General features: G+C 43.8%; 1 protein-coding gene across 1 annotated transcript; it reads left to right on the plus strand.

Moving 5' to 3' along the window:
- The first annotated feature begins 10 nt into the window (after positions 1-10).
- Positions 11-19,143, plus strand: LOC139440873 (uncharacterized protein DDB_G0290685-like). Its single transcript, XM_071221344.1, has 4 exons — positions 11-69; positions 4,608-6,711; positions 18,683-18,820; positions 18,934-19,143. Exons 1-4 carry the CDS (start codon positions 11-13, stop codon positions 19,141-19,143), a joined length of 2,511 nt encoding a protein of 836 aa, XP_071077445.1.
- Positions 19,144-27,155: the final 8,012 nt, after the last annotated feature.

Here is a 27,155-nt window from a genome sequence, read left to right on the forward strand (position 1 = left end):
GGAAGGTCACATGGACTCAGGGTTTGCTGTGTCCCCTTGGGGCAGCATCAATGAGTTGTGCATGAATGGGTAAGTGATAGAGAAGCTGCTCACAATAATGGTACCTAACAGGAAAAAAAGAGGGAGGAAGGAGAAGCCAGGGTGAGAGGGAATGGCTCTTAACAGCTCACTTCCTTTCCTGATTGTTCTCCCCTGACTGAATAATCCTCGTGGTGGAGACGGGGGGGGGGGGGGGGGGGGGGGGGGGGGGGGGGGGCAGGGAGGTGCAGAAAGAGCACACGGGGCTCTTTCATATCATAGACCATCTCTCCCTCTGCATGACTTTCCGTGTACAAGACTTGTCTTCCTCCTAAACTGCAGACTCCCTAAGAAGTGAGACTACGGCTGGGTCTCCTATCCATGCACTATATCACCTGGCTCAGTGCTCAGCACACAGTAGGTATGCAAGATAAAAAGTGATGAAGCAAATGAAGAAAAGAAAGATGTGGGGGAAAGTAGCTCTTAAAGGTTCTCATCACAAGAAAAAGAATCTGGAACTCTGTGTGGTGACGAGTGTTAACTAGACTTATTGTGCTGCTCATTTGTCAACATACACAAATATTGAATCCTTATGTTTATACCGGGAACAAATATAATGTCATATCTGAATTATACCTCAATTTAAAAAGAAGTTTAAAACAGTGAATGCAAAGAAGAGAGCTTGGACAGATACATTAAAAATGTTAACATAAAAAAAGGAAGATGTGGAGGGTGCATTCAGGTAGTTAAAACTCACAGGGCCAACAATGGGACTTCTGGTGATGGCCACGCTCCCAAGACCATGGCCAATGGCCAAGAGCCGTTTCGCCAGGGCTGCCCTCGGACCCCAGGGCAATGACAATGGCTTCTCCTAAATCTTTTAGCTGTACAGCTAGAGAGACTGAGGGGTCCATTGTTTTACTCCTGCCTTATCTGACCTAACACTGGACCTAATTTGTCAAAAACCAAAACCCAACTCAAGGCTCAATATCCTGAAATATCACTCATTCCTGATCACAGCAAAAAACCATCCTGAAGAGTCACCTTGCTCTCTTCACTAATTCTGTCCGGTTATTGGCCAGCCCCGTGTTCTAATTCAGAAAGCACGTTAACGCCTCCCACCCCGCAGCCCATGGGGGGTCTAACCACCTGGTTTCTCCCTGGCCTGGCACAATCCCGATGCCCCTCACCCTTCAGTTCCTGGCTTAAATATTATTTCCTCCTGCCCTGGACCCTCAGGTCTGGATGGAGACCCTCTTCTGGGCACTCTGTGCTCCCCCATCACAGTGCTCACCACACAGTGCTCACCACCCTCTTCTGGGCACTCTGTGCTCCCCCATCACAGTGCTCACCACACAGTGCTCACCACCCTCTTCTGGGCACTCTGTGCTCCCCCATCACAGTGTTCACCACACAGTGCTAACACACCCCTTCTGGTGGACGTAGCCTACATGGGGGTCTGTTTTGTTCGTTGCTATATATATATCCCCAGCGACACTATCCAGGGTGTGGCAAAAGTAGGTTGACAGTCGTTCATATGGAAAATAATAATACAAGAATAAAGTCTGCGTTTTGTGTACTCACAACTGTAAACCTACTTTTGCCCATCCTTGTATGTCCTTAGTGACATATGTTCATTCACTCGTTCATTGTCAAGTGGGCAAAATTGATCAGAAGACATGATACAAGAAGAACTAGCCTTACCTGCGGGTGCAGAAGATGGGTGTTGAGCCACTGCTGTCACTGGCGACGTGGGAAGTGAGTTCTCATAGGCTGTTGATGGGCACAAGGGAAGGACCATCATCAGGGAGCAGTCAGAACATTGGGAGAGGATACGGAGTGGTGTCAAGGGGGCACCTGCCTCCTCCCAGGATTCAGCAGGAGTATAATGATGATGCTGCATTCCAGGGCCAATGACCTCACATGCCCACTTGGGAAAGAACATGACATTACTGCCTGTTGACAAACTAATGAACGAGCATTGCATGGCCATTAGCCAAAGCCAAGCTTGTGGGCAATGAGCCCTGAGTGGCCTGCTGTGCGAGAGGCCATCGGTTGGCCCTCGTCTCTCTCTTTGCTGCCCTCTCCCAGGTGTGCTGCAATTCACCTGAACAAAGCAAGGCAAGCCTTACTCGTTTTCTCGTGAGGGGTGGGGGCAGGGCAGGATGTAGGGGGGAGGCTGACAACTCTGAGACGAAGGAGAAAGCTTTTGAGGGTGAGGAAACTGTTCTATATCTTGACTGTGATTACACAGTCACCAAAACTCACCAAACTTGACCTTAAAATGGGTAAATTTTATGGTAAAGAAGCCAATTCTTAATAAAAAATAAGATGAGTCAATGGATGAATAGAGAGATGCTAGAAGGATGGATAAATTCATCATAGACTCTAGGTAGAATTTCACTGTTAAATTCTTCAAACTTTGTTGTATGATTGAATATTTTTATAATAAAATGTTGGAGGGGAATGTGTCCCTCTATTTCTACTATAAAGCCTATACCTCTGTTTTATGACAAAAACCTCTTGCTTTCCCCAGTGGCACATGGCTGCTTAGTTAATTCAGCTAACCCACATGACAGCTTATTCTCCTCTTCTTGGTGACAGAACGTCAAAGGCATAGATTCTTAGGGGGCATGGAATCCAGCACACCTGTTCTAGTGACATGGAGACTGGGGCCAAGGTCATTTCATTGGTGACAGACCAGCCAGGACCAGATTCCTATAGCTCAGAGCCCTTTCCATCTCCTATACTGCCTCCCTTCTATGAGCACGTGACCAAAAAACCAAAAAGGAACTATTGCTGTGTGAGTGCCTGCCAATGATACTTTGAGCTATACCTTTAAACCATATTAAAAAGTCAAATAAAATGCATCATAGAGCTAAACAAAATACCTAAAACTTTAAAACTTCTAGGAGAAAATCTGAGAGACATTTAGTTAAGTGAAGATTTCTTAGATAAAAAACAAAAGCACAATTTATTAAAGAAAAAAACTTGGTAAATTCAACTTCATTAAAATTCAAAAATTTCTGCTATTTAGAAAACACAGCTAAGAAAATGAAAAGACAGGTCATAATAGGCTGAGAGAAAAAATTTGTAAAACACATATCTGAGAAAATATTCATATGCAGATGAAGAACTATCTAATATAATAACATAATAATAAAAAGACCACCCAGTTTTTAAAAAAGGATGAAAGATTTGAGCACACACTTCACCTAAGAAGAGATGCAAATAAGTGCATGAAACAATTCTCCATATCATTAGTCATTAGGGAAAGGCAAATTAAAACCACATAGAGATATCACTATCTTGTTATGGTAGACAGACTGTAACGGCTAATCAAAAAATAGAAAATTTGAAATGTAGATAAGGATGTAGAGCAACCATAACTCTCATATTTTGCTGGTTGGAAAGCAAAATGGTACAGACACTTTGAAAAATAATTTAACCTGTATGTGAATGTTTTTAGCAGCTTTCCTCATAATAGTCAAAATTGGAAGTAAGCTCAATGCCCATCCAGTGGTGAATGGATAAACAAGTTTTTCTACATCCACACAGTGGAATACTATTCAGATAAAAAAGAATGATTGTCTGATACATGGACCTACATGGGAGAGTGTCAAAAAGCATTATGCTAAGTAAAGAAGCTCAACACCAAATGCTGCATATTGTCTGATTGCATTACATAACATTCTGGAGGAGGCAAACCTATGGAGACAGAAGTCACGTTGGTGGTTGCCATGATCTGGGGGGTCAGGAGAGGGAATTGACTATAAAGGGGCACAAAGAACTCTTTCAAGGTAATGGAAATGTTCTATATAATGATGGTGCTGATGGTTACAGTTGTGTAACCACTTATCAAAATTCTTTGAACTACATGGTGATTTTTACTGAAGATGAATTATATCTCAATTAAGGCTGACTTTTAAAAAAAGATAACTCTGATCAACAAAACAAACAAACAAGCCAAATATAACCAGAGACGTTGACATTAAGAACAATCTGACAATAACCAGAGGGGAAGTAGGAGGGGTAGTAGGGAGAAAGGGGGGAAGGGTTTTCAGGAACAACTATAAAGGACACATGGACAAAACCAAGGGGGTGTGGAACCAGGGGAGGGAGGTGGGGATGGCTGTGGTGTGGGGAAAATGCAGACAACTGTACTTGAACAACAATAAAATAAAATAATAATTTAAAAAAGGTAACTTTGAGTCATGTAAACAATGGGTTAGAATGTTTGGAGCCTATAGGCAGGGAAGCCAGTGAGGAGAAGCCTGTGGTCCTCAGGCAGAAGAGGTGACGAGGATTTGGATCATATGATGGTTGTCAGGTGAAGAGAAGGCCATAAATGCAACCTTAGTCTCTTAGCTCTAAATGGAAAATTAATTCATCCACAGAGACCTGTTTGCATAATACAGATGTTTGCAGATAATCTTAAAAATTCACTTAAATATTCTTATTTGAATGTTTAGCTCTCTATATACTTAACCATAAAAATACATAAACTAAAAATAGCCAGGGAAGTGATTCACAAATACAAAGTTTAACTTACCAGTTGTGGCTGATAATGGTGCTGGTGCTGGTAACAGTGAGGCTAATAATGATGGCGTTGATGATGATGACAATGGTGATGATGATGGTGGTGATGATGATGAGAATGGTGATGAAGTTAACAATGGTGATGATGATGATGACAGTGGTGATGAAGTTAACAATGGTGATGATGATGATGACAGTGGTGGTGATGATGATGATGACAATGGTGATGATGATAACCACAACAATGATGATGATGATGTAGTTGATGATGACAATGGTGAAGATGATACCGACAATGGTGATGAAGTTAACAATGGTGATGATGGTGATGATGGTGACAATGTTGATGATAAAGATGACAATGGTGATTTAGATGATGATGACAATGGTGATAAAGTTAAAAATGGTGATATTGATGACAGTGGTAATGATAACAATGGTGATGATGATGACAACAGTGATGATGATACTGACAATGGTGATGATGATGATGACAGTGGTGGTGGTGATGATGTTGATGATAACGACAATGATGATGATGATGTAGTTGATGATGATAATGGTGATAAAGTTAACAATGGCAATATTGATGATGATGACAGTGGCGGTGATGGTGTTGATAATGGCAATGATGATGTTGATGGTGACAATAGTGATTTAGATGATGATGACAATGATGATGACAACAATGGTGATGTTGATGATAGTGATGATGTTGATGATGATGACAATGGTGATAAAGTTAACAAGGATGTTTTTGATGAAGACAGTGGTGATGATGATGACAATGGTGATGTAGTTAACAATGGTGATGATGATGATAGTGGTGATGATAACGACAATGTTGATGATAATGTTGACAATGGTGATTTGGATGATGATGACAATGGTGGCGATGGTGACAATGGTGACATTGATGATGACAGTGGTGATGATGACAATGGTGATGATGGCAGTGGTGATGATAATGACAATGGTGATGTTGACAGTGGTGGTGTTGATGACGATGATGATGATAGTGGTGATGATAACGACAATGTTGATGATAATGTTGACAATGGTGATATGGATGATGACAATGGTGGTGATGGTGACAATGGTGACACTGATGATGACAGTGGTGATGATGATGACAATGGTGATGTTGATGATAGTGGTGATGATAATGACAATGGTGATGATGATGACAATGATGATGACAATGGTGACACTGATGATGACAGTGGTGATGATGATGACAATGGTGATATTGATGATAATGGTGGTGTTGATGATGACAATGGTGACATTGATGACGACAGTGGTGATATTGATGATGACAGTGGTGATGATGATGACAATGGTGATATTGATGACAATGGTGGTGTTGATGACAATGATGATGATGATAACAATGGCGACATTGATGATAACAGTGGTGATGATAATGACAATGGTGATGATGATGACAATGATGATGACAATGGTGACATTGATGATGACAGTGGTGATATTGATGATGACAGCGGTGATGATGATGACAATGGTGATATTGATGACAATGGTGGTGTTGATGATGACAATGATGATGATGATAACAATGGCGACATTGATGATGACAGTGGTGATGTTGATGACAGTGGTGATGATGATGATGACAATGGTGGCGATGGTGACAATGGTGATGTAGTCAACAATGGTAATGATGACAGTGGTGATAATGACAATGTTGATGATGATGACAATGGTGATTTGGATGATGACAATGGTGATGAATTTAACAAGGATAATGATGATGACAGTGTTGATGATGATGACAATGATGATGCAGTTAACAATGGTGATGATAATGGTGGTAGTGATGATGACAGTGATGATGATGATAATGATGATTTAGATGATGATGACAATGGTGATGAAGTTAACAATGGTGATATTGATGATGACAGTGCTGGTGATGATGATACTGATGATAATGACAATGACAATGGTGATGATGATGAAGATGATGGTGGTGATGATAGTGTTGATGATAATGATGGCAATGAGGATGACAATGATAATGATAAGGGTGATGATGATGAAGATGATGACATTGCTGACAATGGCAAAGATGGCAATGATGCAGATGATGATAATTCTGCTTCTGCTTATGAGAATAAAAAAAAAGATGATGTAAAGATGATTTTTTCTTTAAGGCAGCATTTCTCAGAGTGTGGTTCTCAGACCACAGTATCAGCATCTCTCTCATACCCTACTCTAGGCCTACTGAATCAGAAACTCTGGGTGAGGCCCAACAGTATATGTTTTTAATAAATTATCAAGGTAATTATGATGAAAAGTAAAGGTAAAAAACCACTGCTTTAGGATATAAAAGAAAGGATTGAAATAGCCCGATGGTGTTTCCTAGTGGCAAAGTCACACTAAAATCACATAACTAAAATTTTTCAAGTGATGTTGTTTCATTGCCTGTTAAAAAAAAATTCAAGCCTCACAGACTCCAGACAGATAATTTTCTGATCTAATCTCTCTGGAAAATGAATAGCAATTTTCTCTCAAATTTGTGATTTGTGATGCTTGATGGGCATAGTCATAGAAAACTATTGATATACTCTAAAGTCAATGACTATTAATTACAGTCCTTCAATGGTCCCAGAAGAGTCCTGTCTTGCCAGCACCTCCCCCGTAACTTAGTTCTGACTTGGGAAGTTTCCTGCACCTGGCTGATTGTGTACTGCTAGCTAATTCCCAAATTCCCTTTTGCTGATGTTACTCTTCAATGTTGAGCTCTCCTCCAAGCCACACCCTAAATGGTACCTGGGATTTACCCTTTGGCAGCTGCTCAGAAGAGGGGCCATTCAGGCCAGGATTAGCAGGAGAGCCTGAGCACAGGAGACCAAGGTCAACACCACAGATCGGAGTTCTGAGCTCCATCTGTTATGGTGGATTGGTTGACATAGAGACTAGGGAAGCCTTTTAGGCTTCAAGTAAAATGGACCAATCAAACCAGCCTCTGTAAACTGTTTAGAGCTTCATTTAACAGGGTTGTTTTCATTCCATTTCTACCACACAGAATAAATATCAGCCAGATGGAAGTAGAAGTAGAAAGGGACATAGAAATAGCCCAATTGTATTTGAACATCAATAAAAAAAATTTTTAAAGAGAAAAGAAATAGCCCAAATCAGTCTTACTCTTAGGGCAAGGGCTGCCGAAAGAGAACCTGTGAGAGTGGACAGAGGAAAATGTCAGTCTTCCCAGGGGGAGGCCACTGGCTCATTTCCCATTTTCTGGAATAGTCCATTCTGTCCATGAGTCACTTAGAGTGTAAAAGGTGCCTCACCTGAGCAGATTGCTCCGACATCTTCTTCATGGCCACATGTGTGAGTGAACCAGGTGTCATGGATACATAGAGTCAGGTGGCTCTCCTCACCGCTGCAGTGCACATTGTCCAGGAGAATCTTCCCAAAGCCAGGGCCAAAGTGGGATCCTGGTGGGGCAGAAACTGCCTGGCCACACCCAAGCTGCCTGCATACCACCTGTGCCTCTTTCAGACCCCAGCCGTCACCACACACTGACCCCCAGGTGCCCTGGTAGAAAATTTCCACCCGTCCAGAGCACCTTCCGGTACCATTTATGAGCCTCATCGTGGGCCAGGCTTCTGTGAAAACAAAAATAAAAATAAAGGTACATTTTTGAAACTTGCCTATTACCCTCATCCTATTTTCCTATCTTACAAATTAGGGGGAATTTTTTGATTACTCCACATTTATGAGCACATTCTAGAAAAATACTGCCTAATGACTCCACCATTGTGTGATGTGTCCTCTGTTAGTCACTTGACAAAGCCGATTAGATTGTAGAGTATGTATTTCTCATGCATTGGTGAGTAGGACAGACATGAAAAATTAAGGAAATGTATTTCTGTCAGTGGGGAAATGTGTAAATTAAGTGGTTTATTTAAAATATTTAACACTATAGCTGTTAAAAGCAGTAAAATCTATCTCTCTATATATCTTTATATATATGTCAACATGCATGAATCTCAAAAACATAACATTGAGGAAGGTTTGAGCAAAATGGAAAAATTACTCATGGACATGGACAACAGTATAGTGATTGCAGGGGAAAGGGGCTATAAGGGGGTTATATAGTATAGTAATGGAAAAATTCAATAAAATTTTTAAAAAATAAAGTAAAAGAAAATAAAGAAAAAAATGAATAAAAGGGACTGAATGTTATACAGAGACTGATACCATTTGTGTAAAAGAAAAACACATTAACATACATAGTGATCACATAATTCATATTTATAAAAATATTAAAAGTGAACTATAAGGATATATACAAAATTCAATAGTGTTTTTGTCTGAGGAAGAAGGAGAGAACAGAGAGTGGGAATGGGTAATTTGGGGGGAACTTCATATGTATCTATAATGTTTTATTTCTTGATAAGACTGGAAAATCAGTATAACAAAATGTGAGCAACAATCAAGAGTAGGTAAAGGGGACATGGTTATCGGCTTTCTTATTCTCTGTGTTGTCTGAGAAACATTTAAAATGTTTCTGTGGAACAGCAGGAAAGAAGGATGTTCAGGTGCCAGCCACATGGGAAGCTCAGCTACTAGGCCAGGTCCTAGGGCTATGTCCTCTCACTGCAGTCCCCATGCACCTCTGAGGCCTCTGACTGTCAGCTCCCCAGGCTCCTCCCCTGGGGTTCACCAGCAAAGACGCATGTCCTGTGAGGAAGATAGCTGACCTGATGTGTTGGGCCAAGGAACTTTGGTTCTACGACTCGATGGTGGTGAATCAGCCATAGGTAGTGCTACAACAACATGGAAATGGTGGTTAGGACCGAAACTTCTCTTCCTGAGACAGACAAGGACACACCAGAGAAGAACTCAGCCAGTAGCTGGTGAAGACCACCAGCTATTCCACACCTTACCAAAGCACCTGGACTGGCCACATGTTCATAAAGACCAACCTGCTTTCTGATGGGTTTGGAGTCAAGTCCAGGTGGCTGATAGAAAGTTCCCAAATGTCATCCTGCTGCCCCCAAATGCCTCACCTCCTTTAAACCTACGTTGACTCCAGGTTCTGCATAAGGGTGCTCAGCAGTAGTAAAATAAGCCGTTGAAGAATTGGGTAAAAGTTTCAAAAATCATTGTATTGATAAGGATACAGATTATCTCAGATAACCCCCAGGAGGATGCTGTATAACCTAGCGACAGGATCCATCTGCTTATACCTCCCATCTGGGTGGTGAAGTGCGAATCGATAGGACCAGTGACGGAAGCATGGCTCTACCTGATAAGATGGTCGGTAACTTTTCACGATCTGCCAAGGCTAAAAAATAAAACTGTTGTTAGAAGGATTGGCTTCACTAATTTCCTTATGTGGGAAATGCTAATGCTTCTCTCTGAGGAGGGCGATAGTACAAACAGGGGCTGAGGGCATTTTCCAGTGAGAAACCTGTGTCCCTTGATCAGAGGACTTGTCTCCACTGTGCACTGACAAGCAGGACTGTTCTTAGCCAAGACCAACATCACCCCAAGAGGGGTCATTCATGTGCCACCTACATATTTTATTGATTCCATCAACTTGTATCGGATGCCTATAATACTGTGATAGGTGCTAGAAATGCAGGCACATGAAACCCTTATCCTCATGGGGCTTAAAATTGGTGCTGAAGGTAACATGGATCATCACATTGTCCCAAGAGCCCTGGGTAGTGAATTTTCCTGGGCCCTGAGCTTCAGCTCATCCTTCCTATTGTCTTAAAGTGCTGGAAATGGCATATACAACATATCATGCCCATTTTTTGTTTGAGCTCGTAGCTCATTGACCTACCTGAAGATGTGGTTGGGTGGTTCATGTCTTCTGGGACGGAGGAAGTTAGGAGTGCTGCTGGGAAAACAACAATATAAGGAAAATGACCTCTGATATGGAGTCCTGAATGGAAAGAGAACTTTTCTCGTCTGCTTCATGTTCCCAGGAGAAGAATTCAATTAGCTTCATGCAAGCTCATTCAGCAGAGAGAATTTTAAAGGAAACAGCATTCTTGAAAACATTAGGTGAGACCCAAGGGCCACATACTGTATGACACTTTTTATATGAAGTATCCCGAATAGGTCAGTCCATAGTGACAGAAAGTGGGTTAGTGATAGCCAGGTTCTGGGGAGAGGAATTGTGACACAATAGCCATGGCTATTAGCAAAGAGCAGAAATGCTGGACCCTCTCCCCACAGTTCAGCAGTCAGGAGCAGAACCCTTGAAGAGCGCCATTCCACAGGACACCCAACGAGGCGGAGAAGACGTCAGTGCTCATTCTGCCTGACTATGCACCGGGCTCTTTGCTAAGACAGTCGGTAGCTTTATGAACTCACTGACTTACACCTCACAACTCCTTGAAATATTCAGCTTTTGCCCTGGCTGGTGTGGCTCAGTTGGTTGGGCATCATCCCACAAACCGAAAGGTCACTGGTCAGGGCACATGCCTGGCCTGGGTTCAGTCTCAGTTGGTGTGCTTGCAAGAGACAACTGATTGATGTTTCTCTCTCACATTGATGTTTCCCTCTCTCTCTCCCTCCATTCCCCTCTATCCAAAATTGATAAATAAATTTAAAAAAAGAAATATGCTGTTATTATCCCTATTTTTCAGGTAAGGAAAGTGAAGCATGAAGGGGTGAATAAACCTGATGAGGGAGGTAGGAGAGTGTGGCTCTAAACCCAGCAGTCCAGCAGCTGCCTCTGAGCCTTTCCCTGTCGAGTAAGTGGAAAGTGCCACCCAGGTTTCAAAAGAATCCTTAGTCACTTGGATATGAGACCTGAGAATTTGGTGTGCTTGCTCTCTCTTCTGCTAATATTTAGAAATGAACACAAATACACAATCTGGGATCAGCTGAGTGGTATGCATGTACTCAAGCATTTACTTATTTATAATTTAACTGGCACTGAATACCCACCAAAGAGTGTGTGGTTGTTGAAATTGTGTGTGTGCACACGCATGTGGTCAGGGACAATGTCTGCTCTTACTCACAGATGAGCAAGATATGGATTCTGCTCCACAGACTGACAATGTCATTAGAGAAACAAGTGAACACACCCCCCACCCCCCAGTGCACAGGAGAGGAGTAGGAGCTACAGGTGAGCACAGATAAAGAGCCACAGGGGGCTAGGAGCTGCCAGCTTGGGATGGGGAGGTTCAGACTGGACACCTGGGGCTGGGGTGGGGGGTGGGCACCCTATCGACAATGTGCATGTGGGTTTGGGGAGCAGTCAGTAAAGGAGCAAGAAAATAAATGCTGGCCTGGCTCAGAGAGTAGCCCACCTTTTTACCCTGAGCTTCCCTTGTCTCAGCTGGATCCTCAGAGTTTCTCAATAGACCACATGCCTAGTCACTCTTTTTAGTAGTTCATAGGTTTTAAATGTGGTTTAGAGAGTTAAAATAGTCCAGAGATTGAGCTCTTGGGCTCTGATGTCAAAGTGTTCGTGTTATTAATCCGTTGACCTTGGGGAGAACATTTAACCTACTTGAGCATGAGTTTCCCTTTCAGGAAATGGGGATTATAGAAGTCCCCCCATCTGGGTGTTGGAGAAGGAGGACGTAAGAAACCCTCATAAGGCACTCAACACAGAGATTGACATGGCGCGAGGCAATTCTGTCCAGTAGAAAGAAGGCACAAGCTATGTCTGTAAATTTAGATTTTCTGGTACCACATTTTAAAAGGTCAGAAGAAATGGGTGGCATTAATTTGAGTAATAAATCTTATTTAGTCCAACATATCCAAAACATTATCATTTCAACACATAATCAATATAATAAATGTCAATGAGAGTAATTTTACTTGCTTTTCATTGTACAAGTCTTTGAAAGATCCAGTGTGTATTTGACACACACACCGGGTGTCAGACCTGCCAGGCCACATTTCAGGTCCTTGGCAGCCACACGGACAGTGCGAGTCTAGGGCTCACTAAACACTGCCGTCGGTATTGTCAGAATATGAATCATATGATGGTATGATTGACATGCCCACAGTTACAAATGATGGAGGAGTGGAGGCAGCATCGAGCAACATACTGACAAAACAAAGTCGTCCGTGATGGTCACCACTGCTCACCGTGACCAGGCAGAGTACCCCTGTTTGTGGGACTCACTGATACAGGAAAATAATCAAGTCTTTCCAGTGGGACACTTCCTAGATATTAGTCCAGATGCTCTAGTTTATTTCTTAGATTCCAGAACTATGAGGTGACCCTTACAGTAATCGCTCACCCTAACACACACACGCAGACCCACACGTGCCTCTTTTGCGCTTACCCTTTATATTTGTGAAAACGTGTGAAACGAGGAGCCTTGTGTTATGATGTCCTTTGACAGTAAGATTATCAATAATCAAACACAGAGTGAAGCTGGACAGCCTGAAACCCAGACACCTCGGGGCCCTCTTGTCCTTCTCCGATCATGCCATCGCGGGTAGAACACTAGACTTACCTAGCGATGGGCACCACTGACTGTCACGTCGGAGGAGTCACTGACTGTGACTCGGGAGCTGGGATAAATTCGGTAACCATGGGAGGGGTGGGTGGGGAGGGGTCCTACCTGGCAAAGTTGAAGGCGCCACCATTATAGGAGGGAGGTGAGTTGAGATGGCAGCAGGCAGAACTGTAATGAAGAAACCTTCGTTACAGTAAGTGCTCACGATGACGTGAGAGAGGTGTGAGCATCCAGGGCCCCTTGTGATTCCACAAGATGAAGTTTTGCCTCAACTCTGAAGTGACCACTATGTAAGTGATAGAAATGCTAAGTCACCCCTTAGTCACCAACCCTCAGTCCTGCTCAGCTCCGACGTCCCCACTGTCTCTGTCTCCCAGACCCTACATCCAAGCGCAGGTATTTGGGATTTTGTGATAAGAATTATGAGTTTGGGGTCTTAATATTCTCCCTAAGTGTTCGCTTGGTGGCCTGGACCATCAGGACCCCCTGGTACTTTTATTGACTTGTTCTGCGTGTTTCACTGCTTAGCCTGTTTTATTGCTGACACGTCTCTCTTGTCGGTATTGCTCCAGCATGAAAGCTCTCCATGGATCCGTAGTATCCCATGATCTCTCCTGCCCCCAGACTGACTCCACTCCTTATCCAACCATGGGAGGTACTTGTCATATCCATAAGGAACACTGGCAGAAGAAATGACAGTGGGTAGACCACCTCTGCTTATCTCTGTATTGACCTGGGTCACCATATTTCAATGTATGTCCTGAGTGATGTCCATGTCGGTGCCACTGAGCAGAAGCAACTACAGAATTGTATTTGTTAAGTCAGGGTAGGAGGCAGAATACTTCCCCCACCTCCAAAGATGCTCACACCCTAATCCCTAGAACCTGTGACTAGGTCAGATTACCTGGCAGAGGGGAATAAAGGCTGCAGGTGGGATTAAGGTGCTAATCAGCTGCCTTAAAATAGGGACTTTATCCTGGATTACCTGGGTGGGCCCAGCATAATCACAAGCATTCTTAAAAGTGGAAATGAAAGGTGGAAGAGTCAGAGAGAAATTAGAAAACACTGCTCTGCTGTCTTTGAAGACGGAGAAAGGAGGCCATGAGCCAAGCAATGCAGGCAGCCGCTAGAAACTGGAAAAGACAGGGAAGTGGACCCTTCTTGACTGCCTCCGGAGTGACAGAGTTCTGATGATGCCTTGATTTCAGGGAGACTCACTTTGGACTTCTGACTCTAGAACTAAAAATAATAAATTTGTGTCATTTAAGCCACTAAATTGGTGGCAATTTGTTGCAAAAGCATAGGAAACTCAGACATCAGCAAATATTACATGTGACCAAGTGATATTTCTTCTGAAGGAAGTTGTAATATATTGTTTATAAAAATTGAAAGAATTTGAATACTCTCAGAGCTGCTGGCCACAATGACACTTAAAGACAATTACAAAGCCGCTGTGGTCAAAATGGTTTTCAGTATTTAGCCAAAACAATGGCATTGGGGTTTTTTTGTTTGTTTTAGAATTTAGAATTTGTTTGTTTTAGAATCTACTGGGGGGCAATACCCTGAAAATTAGCCCTATACAAACTCAACTACAAGAGTCTCCGAGGAGGAATAACTCAACAGCAACTCTTTTATTTACTTATTTTCTGTATGTGGATGGGCAATTAGAAATATCCCAGGGAAAACAGCACAAAAATCCTCTCTTACCTGATAAAATGGTTGCTGAGTTTCCATCACCTATTGGTACAAGAAAAATAGAAATGTGTTTATTTAATTAAATTGAATAACTTTTACCTTACCTACTTATGGACATTCAACAAACCTTTAACATGACAGGTCAAACATATGAAATGCAAACTACAGTGAACTCCAGGAGAAATAGAGTCCCTTGGACGTAACAGGCAGGCAGACGTATCTGCTGGCGTGATTGCTTTGAGGAGACCTAGAGGTTATAGCTTTAACATGTAACACTAGCTCTTCAGAACGCCACACACCGAGTGCAAGGCTGTCACCACTGGAGCTCAGCACCACTTGCCTGTGCAGGGCAGGGGCTCCCAACCGGGACTGAAGCAGGGTGACCGTGCATGCCCACATCTGAGCTCCTCCGCAGCTCATGCCTCTCTCAGGACCCACTGGCATCCTACATCCCTCCCGGGCCCTTGGTGAACATTTATATATATATATATACATATGTCCTGCTACAGATTTCAAATGACTGACAGTAATGTGTACATATCTGCATAGGAAGACTAGAGAAAATCAAAATACATGATTAACCATCATACGGACAAAAGAGGAATGAGAAAAACAACCAACTAACCAATCAACCAACCAATCAACAAAACTCTTAGCTAATTTCTTAGAACTGATCATTCAATGAAGCTCTGAAGTTCCCGGAATTTGAAGGGCGATGAAAATTATGGCGCACAATGGAATTCTCACTGCCTGACGAGCAGTATCAGGAAGTCATCACCTTTGTTAGAGGGCCCACTGGGCATTTTGAGGACCACACCAGCAGTTTTGTAGGAGAGTCAGAATGCTAGCAGCACACGTCTGTATATTTTTTTAATCTGGTATTTATTTAGAACCTATTATGTACTAGGCCCTGTCTTTGGCTCTGCCGTAAACTTGCCAAAGTTTCTGCTATCACAAAACTTACATTCTGGGAAGAGGGGCAGGAAGGACCTATGATGGGCCCATGAACAAAATAAAAATATAAAGACCATCATAGGTGGTGTAGGTCCTATGAAGGGATACACAGCAGGTTGATCAAAGAGGACATGACAGAGAGAGCACATTCTGGACTGTGTATTCAGGTGAATGCTCTCTGACGCAATGACATTTTAGCTGAGACCTGATTACAAGAAGTCAGCTGAGGAAAAATCTAGAAGAGACACCAGACAAAGGAAAGAGCCAGTGCCAAAGTTCTAAGTCAGGAACGCCCTTGTCAATTTTAAGGCACCGGGAAAAAGCCAGTGGGGGGCACTGTGCAAGACGAGGTGTTGCCTCAGTGGTCAGAAACACAGACAAGGGTAAGATCTTGCGGGGCCTCATGGGTCACGGTCAAAGATTGGGGTGTTACTCCAAACAGGATAGAAAGTCTTTGGAGAGTTTTAAGTATAGGGAAATGGTATGATTTACAGTTTACCAGCCTGTTCCAGTTTCTGGGACAAGATTACATTATGTGTGTGCTGGAGGTGTGAAGAGGGGAGGTAGAAGACAATTTAGAAAGTTGTAGCCATGACCAGGATGAAAGCTGGTGGGGCTTTGGATGGTCGCAGTAACAGTGGACTTGGGAGAGGCTAATGGGCTCAGCATATATTTTGGAAGCAGAGCCAGAGGATTTTCTAATGTGTTGGTTGTATGGAGATAGGGCAAGGGAAGCTCCAAGGACTTCTGGATTGAGCAATGAACTGAATGGGAAGATTATGTCCATTTTGAACACTGGCTTTCCATAAAAGCCAAACAAGGTATCATAACATCTAACAGACTAGCAGCTGTGCGCCTTGCTAATGATGCAGGTAAAGGTGTTAGAACAGCGCCTGGAACATCATTCACAGTCAGGAAAAGGTGGCTCTTGTTATCACTGCATGTATATGATCTCATTTAACCCAAACAGAGCTCTGTGAGGTAGATGATTTTATCCCCTCTTTAAAACACAGAGCAGGGGGCCTGCCCAAGTTCACACTAAATAAGTGGCAGATGGAACTTAAACTCAGACCTTCGCTGCCACACCCAGTGTTTTTCCTTTATCCCACTGGATTCACTAGTTGCAGGACTCGTCAGTTTGCCAGTACACACTAATAGTTCATGGACAAAGTATGTGCAATGTTCTTTCCACGCATGTGTTTCTGCGAGGCCAACAAAAAAGTTTTTGTTTTAAACTAAAAGGAAAATGTGCCCCCAAAAAGGACAAATTCAACATGAAAACTTCCTACCTTGGGGCATCGGCAGCGATTCCTCAGCATTCTCTGCAGGCAGAGGGGATGAGACTTCAGTGGCTGCTAGGATGTCCAAGGATTCATCCCCCCGCACCAGCCAGAGCAAGCCCCCAGAGTGGGAAGGAATACGTTAAACAGTTGCGGAAGCTACACGAGTAATTCGCCAAGACTTTTCCTTAACATGGTGATAGGAATAGTGCTTTTAACAGCAATTCCACGGGAAAAATAAAAGTGTCCGTGCTAGAAAATAACTGAAGACCCTCACGACTGGAACGAACATAAAGCCACTCCTGTGGAAGGACATGGCCCTGCAGCGTTTTCAATTAGCAGTGGGGTCATCTTAACAGCCCAGGAATGTGGAAATGACAAATAATGACTGTCCAAAGGTGGTAATCTGACCCCTCCCAGTACTTACCCCATGTTTTCCTGTAAGATCCACCTATTACCTGCCCAGGTGGATCAGAGAGGGAGAAAGTCAGGCTGATAAAAACAAAAGCAGGAACTTACCCAAAGCAGGCTTTAAATACTCCATCTCCGCTAATATGTGGGGAAAGAAAAGATCACTTCAGAAGAGGGCCATTTTTTCTAGAAATGCTCCCATTTAAAACACATTTTAAAATGAAAGACTATGACTCCCAGAACTAAAAATGTTGACTCTCCACCCTCAGTTCAGAAGACTATTAATTAACCATCCAGCATACAAATGTGTCTAATAACACGTGTTCCATTGAGCTGTGGCCGCGCAGCGTTCCGCCTGCAGACTCTGTAACAGGCGTCAGACACTCATCACACGCACACAGAACAGGTGAACCCTCCTGGCTTTACAGAATAAACTGCTCTGATAGCATTCTGAACCCCAAAGCCAACAACATAAAGCTAAATCAAAGGGAAAAGGAGAAAAACAAAAATACATGTAAACAAACCAACATACACACAACACCATCCCCCCCCCCAATATTTGAGCGTTTGAATTGACTTTAAAAACTTATTAATTTCATTAGTGTCACACAGATAGAGTCTTCCTGGCTGGATGCAATTGGAATTTTTAGCAAGGGGCTAAGTTCACTGCTCTAGACCCACGAAATTATGTCCACTATTTCCCATTGGCGTACATGGATGTTTTTCATCACTGCCAATATGCTGAATATTAGTTGTGTGTTTGGTGGAAATTCATTTGTATATCTAGACCAGAGGTTCTCAGTCAGAGTCAATTTACCACCTCTCCCTGCCCCCCACCAAGGGACATTTGACAATGTCTGAAGACATTCTCGGTTATTGTTCAGTGGGTGGAGGTTAGGGAAAGGCTAAGCTGCCCACAGTGCACAGGACAGCTGCTACCACAAAGGGTCACATGGCCTTGACGTCCACAGTGCTGAGGCTGAGAAACCTGGCCCCTGATCATGATAATTACTAATTGGTCAAAGATTTGTAATTAGCAATACATGGCCTGGACTCACAATCAAGAGGACAAAAAAGAAGTCAGTGCTATTTCAATTTATAAATGTCTCATTCCTTCACCTTCATCAGACTGCAAAGTTTCAGTGGGAAAAATCTTATGTCTTAGTTCCCCACAGCGTCCTTAAGAAAGGTGGAGCACGCTCAGTGAGTGGTCAGTGCCGCTGTTGACTGCCGTTGTGTTTGTACCAGTCATTGCGAATATCTCCCCCTGTTTTTCTCTGCACAAAACCCATGTCAACATCCTGCAATTAGAAAATTCCTGAGCTCCAGCCGAAGCTCTCAAATGACCGAGGCCTCTTTACTTTCAGCTCAGAAAGGTGGTCAGAGGTGGTCTATGATGACATCATCGGTGCAAGCATCGCTAATGAGATCTGTGGAGATGCCAGCAGGGTAAGATGTGCAGCCAGGAGGAAGAGGGGACCATTACCTGAGCAGATGACACTGGCATCTTCTCCAGTACTGCAGTTATGGAGGGACCAGCCAGCATGAGGACACTGTCCCAGAAAAGTCTCTTCTCCTGTACAGTCCACATCATCCAGCAGAAAGTCGCCTTCACCTCCACCAAACTGGGCCCCCACAGGGGCGGCGAGGGCATGGCCACAGTTCAGCTGCCGGCACACCACATCAGCGTCCTTCGTGTCCCATTGGTCATCACACACCCCGCCCCACTGGCCCTGGTAGAAAACTTCCACACGTCCGGAACATCTGCTTGACCCATTCACTAGTTGCAATTGTGGCCAGCCTTTCAAAGACACAAAAATATTGCCTGTTAGGAGAAGGAACATATTCTGGACATCAAGTCATTTGTTTAACTGTGTAACAAGTACTTACAGCACACGTCCTGGGGACACTAGCTAGCACCGTGTTCATAGAACACACCTGGTCTTTGCTGTCACCAAGTCTGGAGTCTAGTTTACGGAAGCTGGAGGTGGCAGTCACATTTATCCAAAACTAAGATTACATTTACAGCTATGCTAAGTGCTAAGGAGCAAGGGGGAGATACTCAGAATGGTTTAGGAGTGCATGATGGGGGTGGGGTTCCAGGACACCCTTCCTAAGAAGTGATGATGCACCTGAGTCTTGGAAGAAGAGCAGGAAGAAGTCAAGTAGACAGAGAGGGATGGGGTGGGGGCAGAGTCTTCCTCAGTGAAAAAAGCAGAGGTTTATGAGTGAGGAGATAATGGATAGCCTAGTAAGAGAGGGGTTGGCACTGGGGACAGGGGACAAGGAGAGACAGGGCTTCCTTTGGGCTGGGAACAAGAAGGAAAGGACAGGTGAAACAAGTTGGTCCTGAGTGTGTGTGTGTGCGTATGTATGTGAGAGTGTATGTGGGGAACCGTTCCAAGCGTGGGAAATGTGGCTCAGCCCCCACTCGGAAAAGCCAGTGGGGAGCGAGGTTGGCGGGCAGGACCCACATCCATGGATAAGTTCTCCAGTGGGAAGTCAGGCCTGCATTGTACCCAGACTGCTATGAGACTTGCTCTTGCTAAAACTCCCTCACCCTGAATTGAGGAAGCAAATGTTTACTGAGTATTTTTATCTTTACAGAATCTGGAATAGACCCTCCAGGTATGGGACACAGCCCTTTCAACCACTTCTCCTTTTACGCTGCAAATGTCCTCCTTTGATGTATTCAGTGACATCCTCTCTGTTGTCAGAAAAAGATAACCACCCAAGACAAACCTTGTATTGTAAAAGAGGACATTCTTTGATGTTAAGGTCCTGAAAAACCTATAAAGGCTGGTCAAGGCTCGGTGGTGGTGGTGGCGCGCTCTCCCCTTGAGGGAGTGGCCGAGGCAATCAGAGGCACTCTCCTCTTGAGAGAGTGGCCTCACCATCCCTTTACCCCCACAGGACGTCTGTAGTCCGTGTGTATGTGTATTGGAATACTGAAACCTCAACAGCAGATCTTGCAGGCCGAGATCTGTGTCAAGTGTATACATGTGTGGGTGTGTGTGCATGTGTGTATGTGTGGCGGGAGGCCCACCCTCAGAGCTGTCGGCCTTGCAAGCTGCATAAGAAGGTGTGATGCCTGCTGGAAGTCTGACTGGGGGTCAACAAGACTGCAGGACACCATGTGGGCCCAGCTGCGATCTGACACCATGGGTTCCCCTCCTGACAATGGTGGCCCTGGGGGTGGGAGCTGGGGGCTGATGTCTGCAGGCCTGCGGGAAGGACAGGGGTGTGGTCAGTGTCAGACCTGGAGGCAGAGCAGGTGCAGGACCGCAGCTGAACAGAGTGTAACTTGATAGATCGCTAGGTGGTTCTTAGCGACTCTTGTCGCTGTTTAACTTGGATTGTGCTGATCAGATAACTGTTACACCAGGGAACAATCACATTTCCAGAAATAGCCCGTCCTTTTCCGGTGGTCAACAAGTTGCCCTTCCTCCTCACAGCATGTTGGCTGTGAATCGCATTAGTACCAACCAAGCAGCAGTGGTCTGTGGGCCCCAAATCCCTTCTGATAGCAGGGAGACTGGCACTGACCCAAGGTTGTATTCCTGGTGGCTGTACCCGGAAGGGCTCACTGGCCCCATTGTCTTTAAGACTCTTGTGCAAACAGCAGGAGGAGCCTATAAACACCCTGAGGGCATATCATATCACAAATCCACATGCCCCTGGAAGCTCAAGAACACTCTTCTGTGGCTGGTAGAGTGAAGTACACTACCCGGGGGAGGGGGAGGGGGGAGTGCAAGTGTGGACAAAAGCACTGGAGAAGGGGCACAGATAAAGAAGGAGCCAGACAGTCCTTGAGAAAGTGGCGCCGGTGACAGCTGATACTTGCCAGTTCTGTCTGTAAGACCTACTGGGCCTCTCAAACATCCCTGAGATTTAAGCCACTCAGGGGAACCCCACCCCCCGGAATCCTGTTGTGTTTATTCTGGGAGGATCTCGTAGGCAGACATAAGTGGTGTAATAGTCTTGGTCATTGTCTTTCATTCATTTATTCAGACTATCCATGGCGTGCCCTCCCTCTGCTATGCCACCATCTGTGCTAGGACGTGGGTCCCTGGCGTTATTGAGCACTGTGCGCCCTCAGTGTGGCGAGTATTGGAGTATAAGTTTGCGAATTTCAAGGAGAGCAGAATATAGCAGAGGAAGAAGAGAGCTGGATATTGTGGCTGGATATTGTTTTAACTGGATTATCAAAATACTCAATTCAGTGTAATAATAGCCCATGTTTTGGCTGATTTTGCCACTAGGACCTGATTTCTCAGTGTGATGGAAGGAGGGGGTGGGCCCAGAAGTGAGGCTGATCTTTGTGACCAGGGACCTATTGTCTGCTGTTTCCAACACATTATCGAGTAGTTAGCGAGGTGTAGTTTTAGAATCACTGGATTCCAAGGGTGGCTTTTTTGCAGTTCCCAGAAATCATTAAAGTCACTTGTCCCAAACTGAAGATTGTCTTTCCATCTCCCTCCCCACATCTATCCTAAACCCTTTGGACATCTGATTCCAAACAGATGAAGTCACAGTCCAATTCTACTTCCCAAGAGCACCAATGTACTTCAGATGAGGTCCTGGGGCAGAACTCATTGAGGTTCATTCCAGTTTGTTCTGGGGGTCACTATAAACCAAGCCTATAACTGCATTCCCGAAGCCCATACTTTGTTACTCTCAGCACTGTCGAAACCAGCATCATCTTTGCCACATTGGAACCAATATGATGAACTTGTATTTTGAATTGTCTCAAAAATTTGAAAAATATAATGCTTCAGAAAGCCCCATCCATTTTCCACTTGGTATAGGTCATAACTCTCCAGAGTACCTACTAGCATTGATGTGCTGGGAAAAAGAACTCTTTTCCTGCTAGGTATGCTAAAAATATTAAATCTATTGCTTGAAACCTATTACTGAAATATTGAAAGAGGAAAATACCCTGGTTCCTTGGGGAATGGATGCATCATGGTGAATATTACAATCTGAATCTGACCATCTATATTTTCCTCTCTTCTTGGTTTCAAATACACAGTTTAGAATTTATAGCATCTATAATAACAGTTAACATTGATTTAGCATTTTGTAGTAATCTAGTTTGTAGATTACTCTTCCAAGTAATCTAACGTCATTTCATTAAACCTCCCCAACAATCCAGTGAATTATCTCCTTTATATGGAAGAGGAAACAGCAGTATGGAGAAATTAAAAATTTGCCCAAATGCACACGGTCAGAAAATATGGAGTTAGGGCTTGAATTATGCAGACTTTTCTAGCCCTACAGCCGTATTCCCAGACTCACACATCATCGGACATATAAATGAAAAACCAGGCCCCAGATCCCAAAGGATTCAAGAGATCACTTAAATCCTTCTTAACACTCTGGTATGTTTAAACAAATATGTTTGAGTAGGTAACTGGCATAAACATATCTATTCAATTACTTGTAGAACAGAAAAAGAGCTTGAATATAAAATTTATAATCAAACATTATTCTGTGGGTGGTGAGTTAGCTTTTTCTTTATAGTGAATAAACATTATATTCAAGCTATTTATTGGTCCGGAGTATTTCCAAATTTCTATTTATTAGTGTAAGTAGGAAAGCTAAGTAACAAAGGACTTCAATATTTCTCCCCAAAGTCACAAAATAATGGTAAAAATAATTGAATTTATGTGGATAGTTTAAATTAGTATAGTTCTAAATTAAATTAAAATTTCCTTAAGAGGACTAGAGGTACAGTACAGATTAAGGCTAAGAATATCAAATTGATATTTTTTTAAAAAAAGAAAGGTATAGGTTTTCAGATTAGAAGCCTTCATGAATCAACTCCACATAACTTTACGTCATGTCAGCTATTTCAGGCTAAGATATTCTATGATGGTACAGCTCCAACATATTCTATGTTCAGCTCCAGTCAGCAACAAAAGAAGGAAACCCTGACAGCCATTCGACACCTCCACTGCTAAAATCAATACACAGGCCGAAGAACATTTTCCAAACCTCCAATTATCCCACAGCCAAGCATTCCCTCCTTATCCATCTCTCCAGAACCCTAAAAACAGAGTCTAGCTTAAAGAGCAATACATGGGCTAGTGTCTTGTTCACAAAAAGTGAATCTTACAGAGAATACTTGACCCAACTCCCCCACATCGATCATGATGGCGCATTCAGGGACCATCCCAGCAGCATCTCAGTCAGTAGGCGGAAAAGCTCTGTCTGTCGGGATTGCATATTAAGCTTCCCCACAGTGGCTGGTGGGCTATGCGGAAATACCCACACTTTCCCTTTCAAGCCTGGAACCAGGCATGAGCAAAATGGCCCAGGGGCATCCACTGTGGTACCTGCTTCATGTGGAGTGACCACAGGGAAGAGCAGCAGCCCGAGGAGGAGGGCTGGGCAGCCCATGTTGGGAAGGATTCCAGCTACTGGAGAATCCTTGGTTCCAGCTTTATATCCTCTCCAGGCTCCCATGTGGGGCGGGCCCTGCAATCTGATGCTCTCTTCAGGCTTGGATTGCCTGGCACTCAGAGCGGGGGACGGCTCACTTGCTTCGGCATTTTGTGTGTATTTGCTATGGAGGAGAGGTGATTCTGCCTCCCGGAGCCATTCCATGGAAGAGTCTGAAGGTGTGACCAGAGGGCTGATGAGACAAATCACGTGCTGGCTCCTGGCTGGGCAGGTGGTTCCATCCTGTGGTTCCAGGGGCCCTGGATTTCACCAAAGGCATCATTTCCTTTGGCATGTGGCAGTGCCCAGAGGAAGAAGCTGCTGAAATCCATTCATCTTTCAATGTCCATGCCTGCCTCTCCTCCCTTCTAGAAGTTTTCCCTTATTCCCCGAATATGTTCTCCAATTCCCACAGCACCCACTTGGTACCTCTCTTATAACCCTTAATACATTCTGCCTTAATTACAGTTCATAGTGCTTTTGCCCTGTTTCTCCTATTAGCCTGTAAACTCTTTGAGGGAAGGACTTCTCTTTACATTATTTCTGGTCCTACTTATAACATTGCTTACTTAGTATAATGCCTTGAACTTAAGTATTTGTGGAATTGAACTTGGAAGTACTCATTTACACCTGATGCTCTTCAAATTATTGCTTCCCAAACAGGTATTTTATCTCGACTCAGAAAATTGGCTGATAGCAACAGATGATCCCAAGACTTCAAAGGCTTCCCCTCTGCTCTGAGCCTTAGGGTACAACAGTCTTCCGACAGCCAACACCTCTTCTGGAGCATGCGTCTAACTCTACATGCCTGAATGAAATAGTGGGAAGGACAGGAAGTGTTCGTAGACTCAGAGAGCCCTGGATTGTGAAAAGGTTTTGGAAGGAAGGATTTTTCCAAAGGAATACTCAATCTATTCTCTTATTAAGACCACTCTGCAAGCTGGGTGAATCCAATGTGTTGGTCACCATGTCCTGCAGGAATGGCTTCTGGGCTTCTCTTGTGTGTAGGACACCCAAGGTCAGCCAGGTCTACATCTGCTCATGATAGACAAGTTGGATCATGGGTAGGAGGGCTGAGAGCTGTGACTTCAGTTCAGACGCCTGGGTCTTGATTCCTCCCCTGTGATTTTGGGTAATGCACTTAGCTCCTCCGAGCCTTGGTTTCCTCATCTGAAAAGGTGAGATAATATCACCTGCCCTGCTCACACTAGAGGGTTCTTGGGAGGATTCAGTAAAATTAGGTGTCTCTAAGAGATCTATAAATTTCACAAGCAAGTTTATTCTTTCTCAATAGATGTCCTCCTAACAGTGTTCGGGCTTTTCTAATGGTCTCAATGCCGTTGACCAGAAATACAGTGAAATTCAGCCAAGGCAGGAAAAAGGTGGGTATAAAGGGAGAGAGGGCATTCCACAGACAAGAGTAACCAAAGCTGGTGTAATATTTATAGGCCAAACGTGAATCTCTATTTGCTTTTCTGTGACTCAGTCTCTCTTTGGAACCCCCATTCTGTCTTGGGCAGACTATGCAGTTTAGTTAAGTGAAGCCTCAATAAGAGGAATAAAGTAAAATAATAGGTAACTCCTGATATTTGCCTAGAACTTAATTATCATCGAGTGTTTCACATTTGTTATTTCCTTTTAATTCATTTAATAGTTCTGGGAGTTAGAACAGTAAGTCATATGTCCATTTCATCGGCAGGGAATCTGAGGCATGGAGAGATGGACTTTCATGCCCAAGGTCAGCTGGTGACAGCTTGAAGCCATATGGTGAGAACTCAGGCTGGCTGTTCTCTGCCTCTGTGTCCTTGAAAAGACACACGAGACAAGCGGGTCCTCTGCTTCTCTAAGTTGTATTACACATTTAGTATACTTTCTGGGATCCTCCTCAACTTCAGATCTGTAACTCGGGTGGATACTATTGTGCATGTGGCGGTCATTGTCACCTGACTCCACCAACCCAGCACTTAACCAGACCCTTGCAGAGAACGTGGCTGTGAAACGGATGTTACCGCTGCTTCTCACACCAACTGTATAAAGGGATAGCATGGTATCTATTATTTTTTTTAAAATAAAAAGTATAAATATTTAATCCTCTAGTGATAAAAGCATGACTTTTTTCAATTAATTTATTTTATTAAAACAACATAATTGAGGAACCATCAGATAACTGTATTTTTTCAGGCACAATAAAAACAAAATTAAAACCCAAGTCATCAAGAAAACCTCTTATTCCTGGCTCCCTAGCACATGTATGATGTGATTGTTGAGAGACAAGGCTGGCAGGTGGCCCCAGCCCACAGGGCAGCTCCTGGAAGACAAAATCCCACCTGATTGAAGACTGCTCCCTGGGAGGGTGGGGCATGGGAGGGGCAGGCCAGGCCCCTCTTCTGGAAAACCACCCCAGTGCTTTCATACAACTGTATTTCCTTGGTCATATAAACCACCAATCAGCTCATGTTAGGAACATATATGACTAGATATTTTAAACTCCTAACTTGCAAGGGCTTCAGAATCAAATGGACCAAGAACAGAGATGTTCCCATGGAAAACTGGCTGGGCACGCTTTCTAAAAACCACTGTTGTGGGTTCTTCTGAATCAACTAAATAGTGACCTCAGATGACAATTCTGATGCTTCTCACAAGTCTAACCTGCCGACAGAGACCAGCTGTGTACACTGTCCTCTCATGGGCTGGAGAGAAGCTCAAGCCCTTAAAACAACTCAGTTTGTGGAAAAGACCAGCGTTTCATACACACATTTGAAAGCCCAGGGGAAGCAACAGAGATGTTTCCGGATAGAGAACACATTGCATTTCCAGGCAGGAAGAGATCATTGTAGGGGTGGTGGAGGGGGAGGGTACGCCCTGCATTTTATGAAAGGTGTGGAAGACTCCGCCCCCAACATAATGGTGATACCTGGTGACGGTTCCTGAAAAGCAGATGGTGTTTCAGGATTGACACCTACCAACAGGGCTGGTGTCCACCAGCCCAGAGCACTGTTGTTGTGCCATTGTGAAAAGATGGCAGATCTTTCTTACTGGTGGGTAATGAGCCCCCCGCTACCCCTTATAACCCTTTGGAACGCCACCCGCTTTCCTGAGCCCAGACCTCCCCAACACAAAATGTAAACACAGCAACCAGACCAGTCATCTCTATGGTGGCCCTGTACCAGGACATCAGTATTTCAAATATCACCCAGCTGACCAGGGCAGCAGACTAAAACTCTCTGTCTGGCATGTTTCAGAAGCACATGCCTCCTAGAACTTTTACATCATTTTAAATATATATGCATATTTAAATGCAATAATGGTTTAACCTTGGTGGCGATCCTGGTTTCAGACC

Source organism: Desmodus rotundus, chromosome 4 (genome assembly GCF_022682495.2).
Source record: "Desmodus rotundus isolate HL8 chromosome 4, HLdesRot8A.1, whole genome shotgun sequence".
Lineage (NCBI taxonomy): Eukaryota > Metazoa > Chordata > Mammalia > Chiroptera > Phyllostomidae > Desmodus > Desmodus rotundus.

Coding starts and splice junctions, on each gene's coding strand:
- LOC139440873 (XM_071221344.1), top strand. CDS start 11: ATGGACTCAGGGTTTGCTGTGTCCCCTTGGGGCAGCATCAATGAGTTG. Junction 70..4,607: donor AATGAGTTGTGCATGAATGG/GTAAGTGATAGA, acceptor TGCTGGTAACAG/TGAGGCTAATAATGATGGCG. Junction 18,821..18,933: donor TCTGTGGAGATGCCAGCAGG/GTAAGATGTGCA, acceptor ACACTGTCCCAG/AAAAGTCTCTTCTCCTGTAC.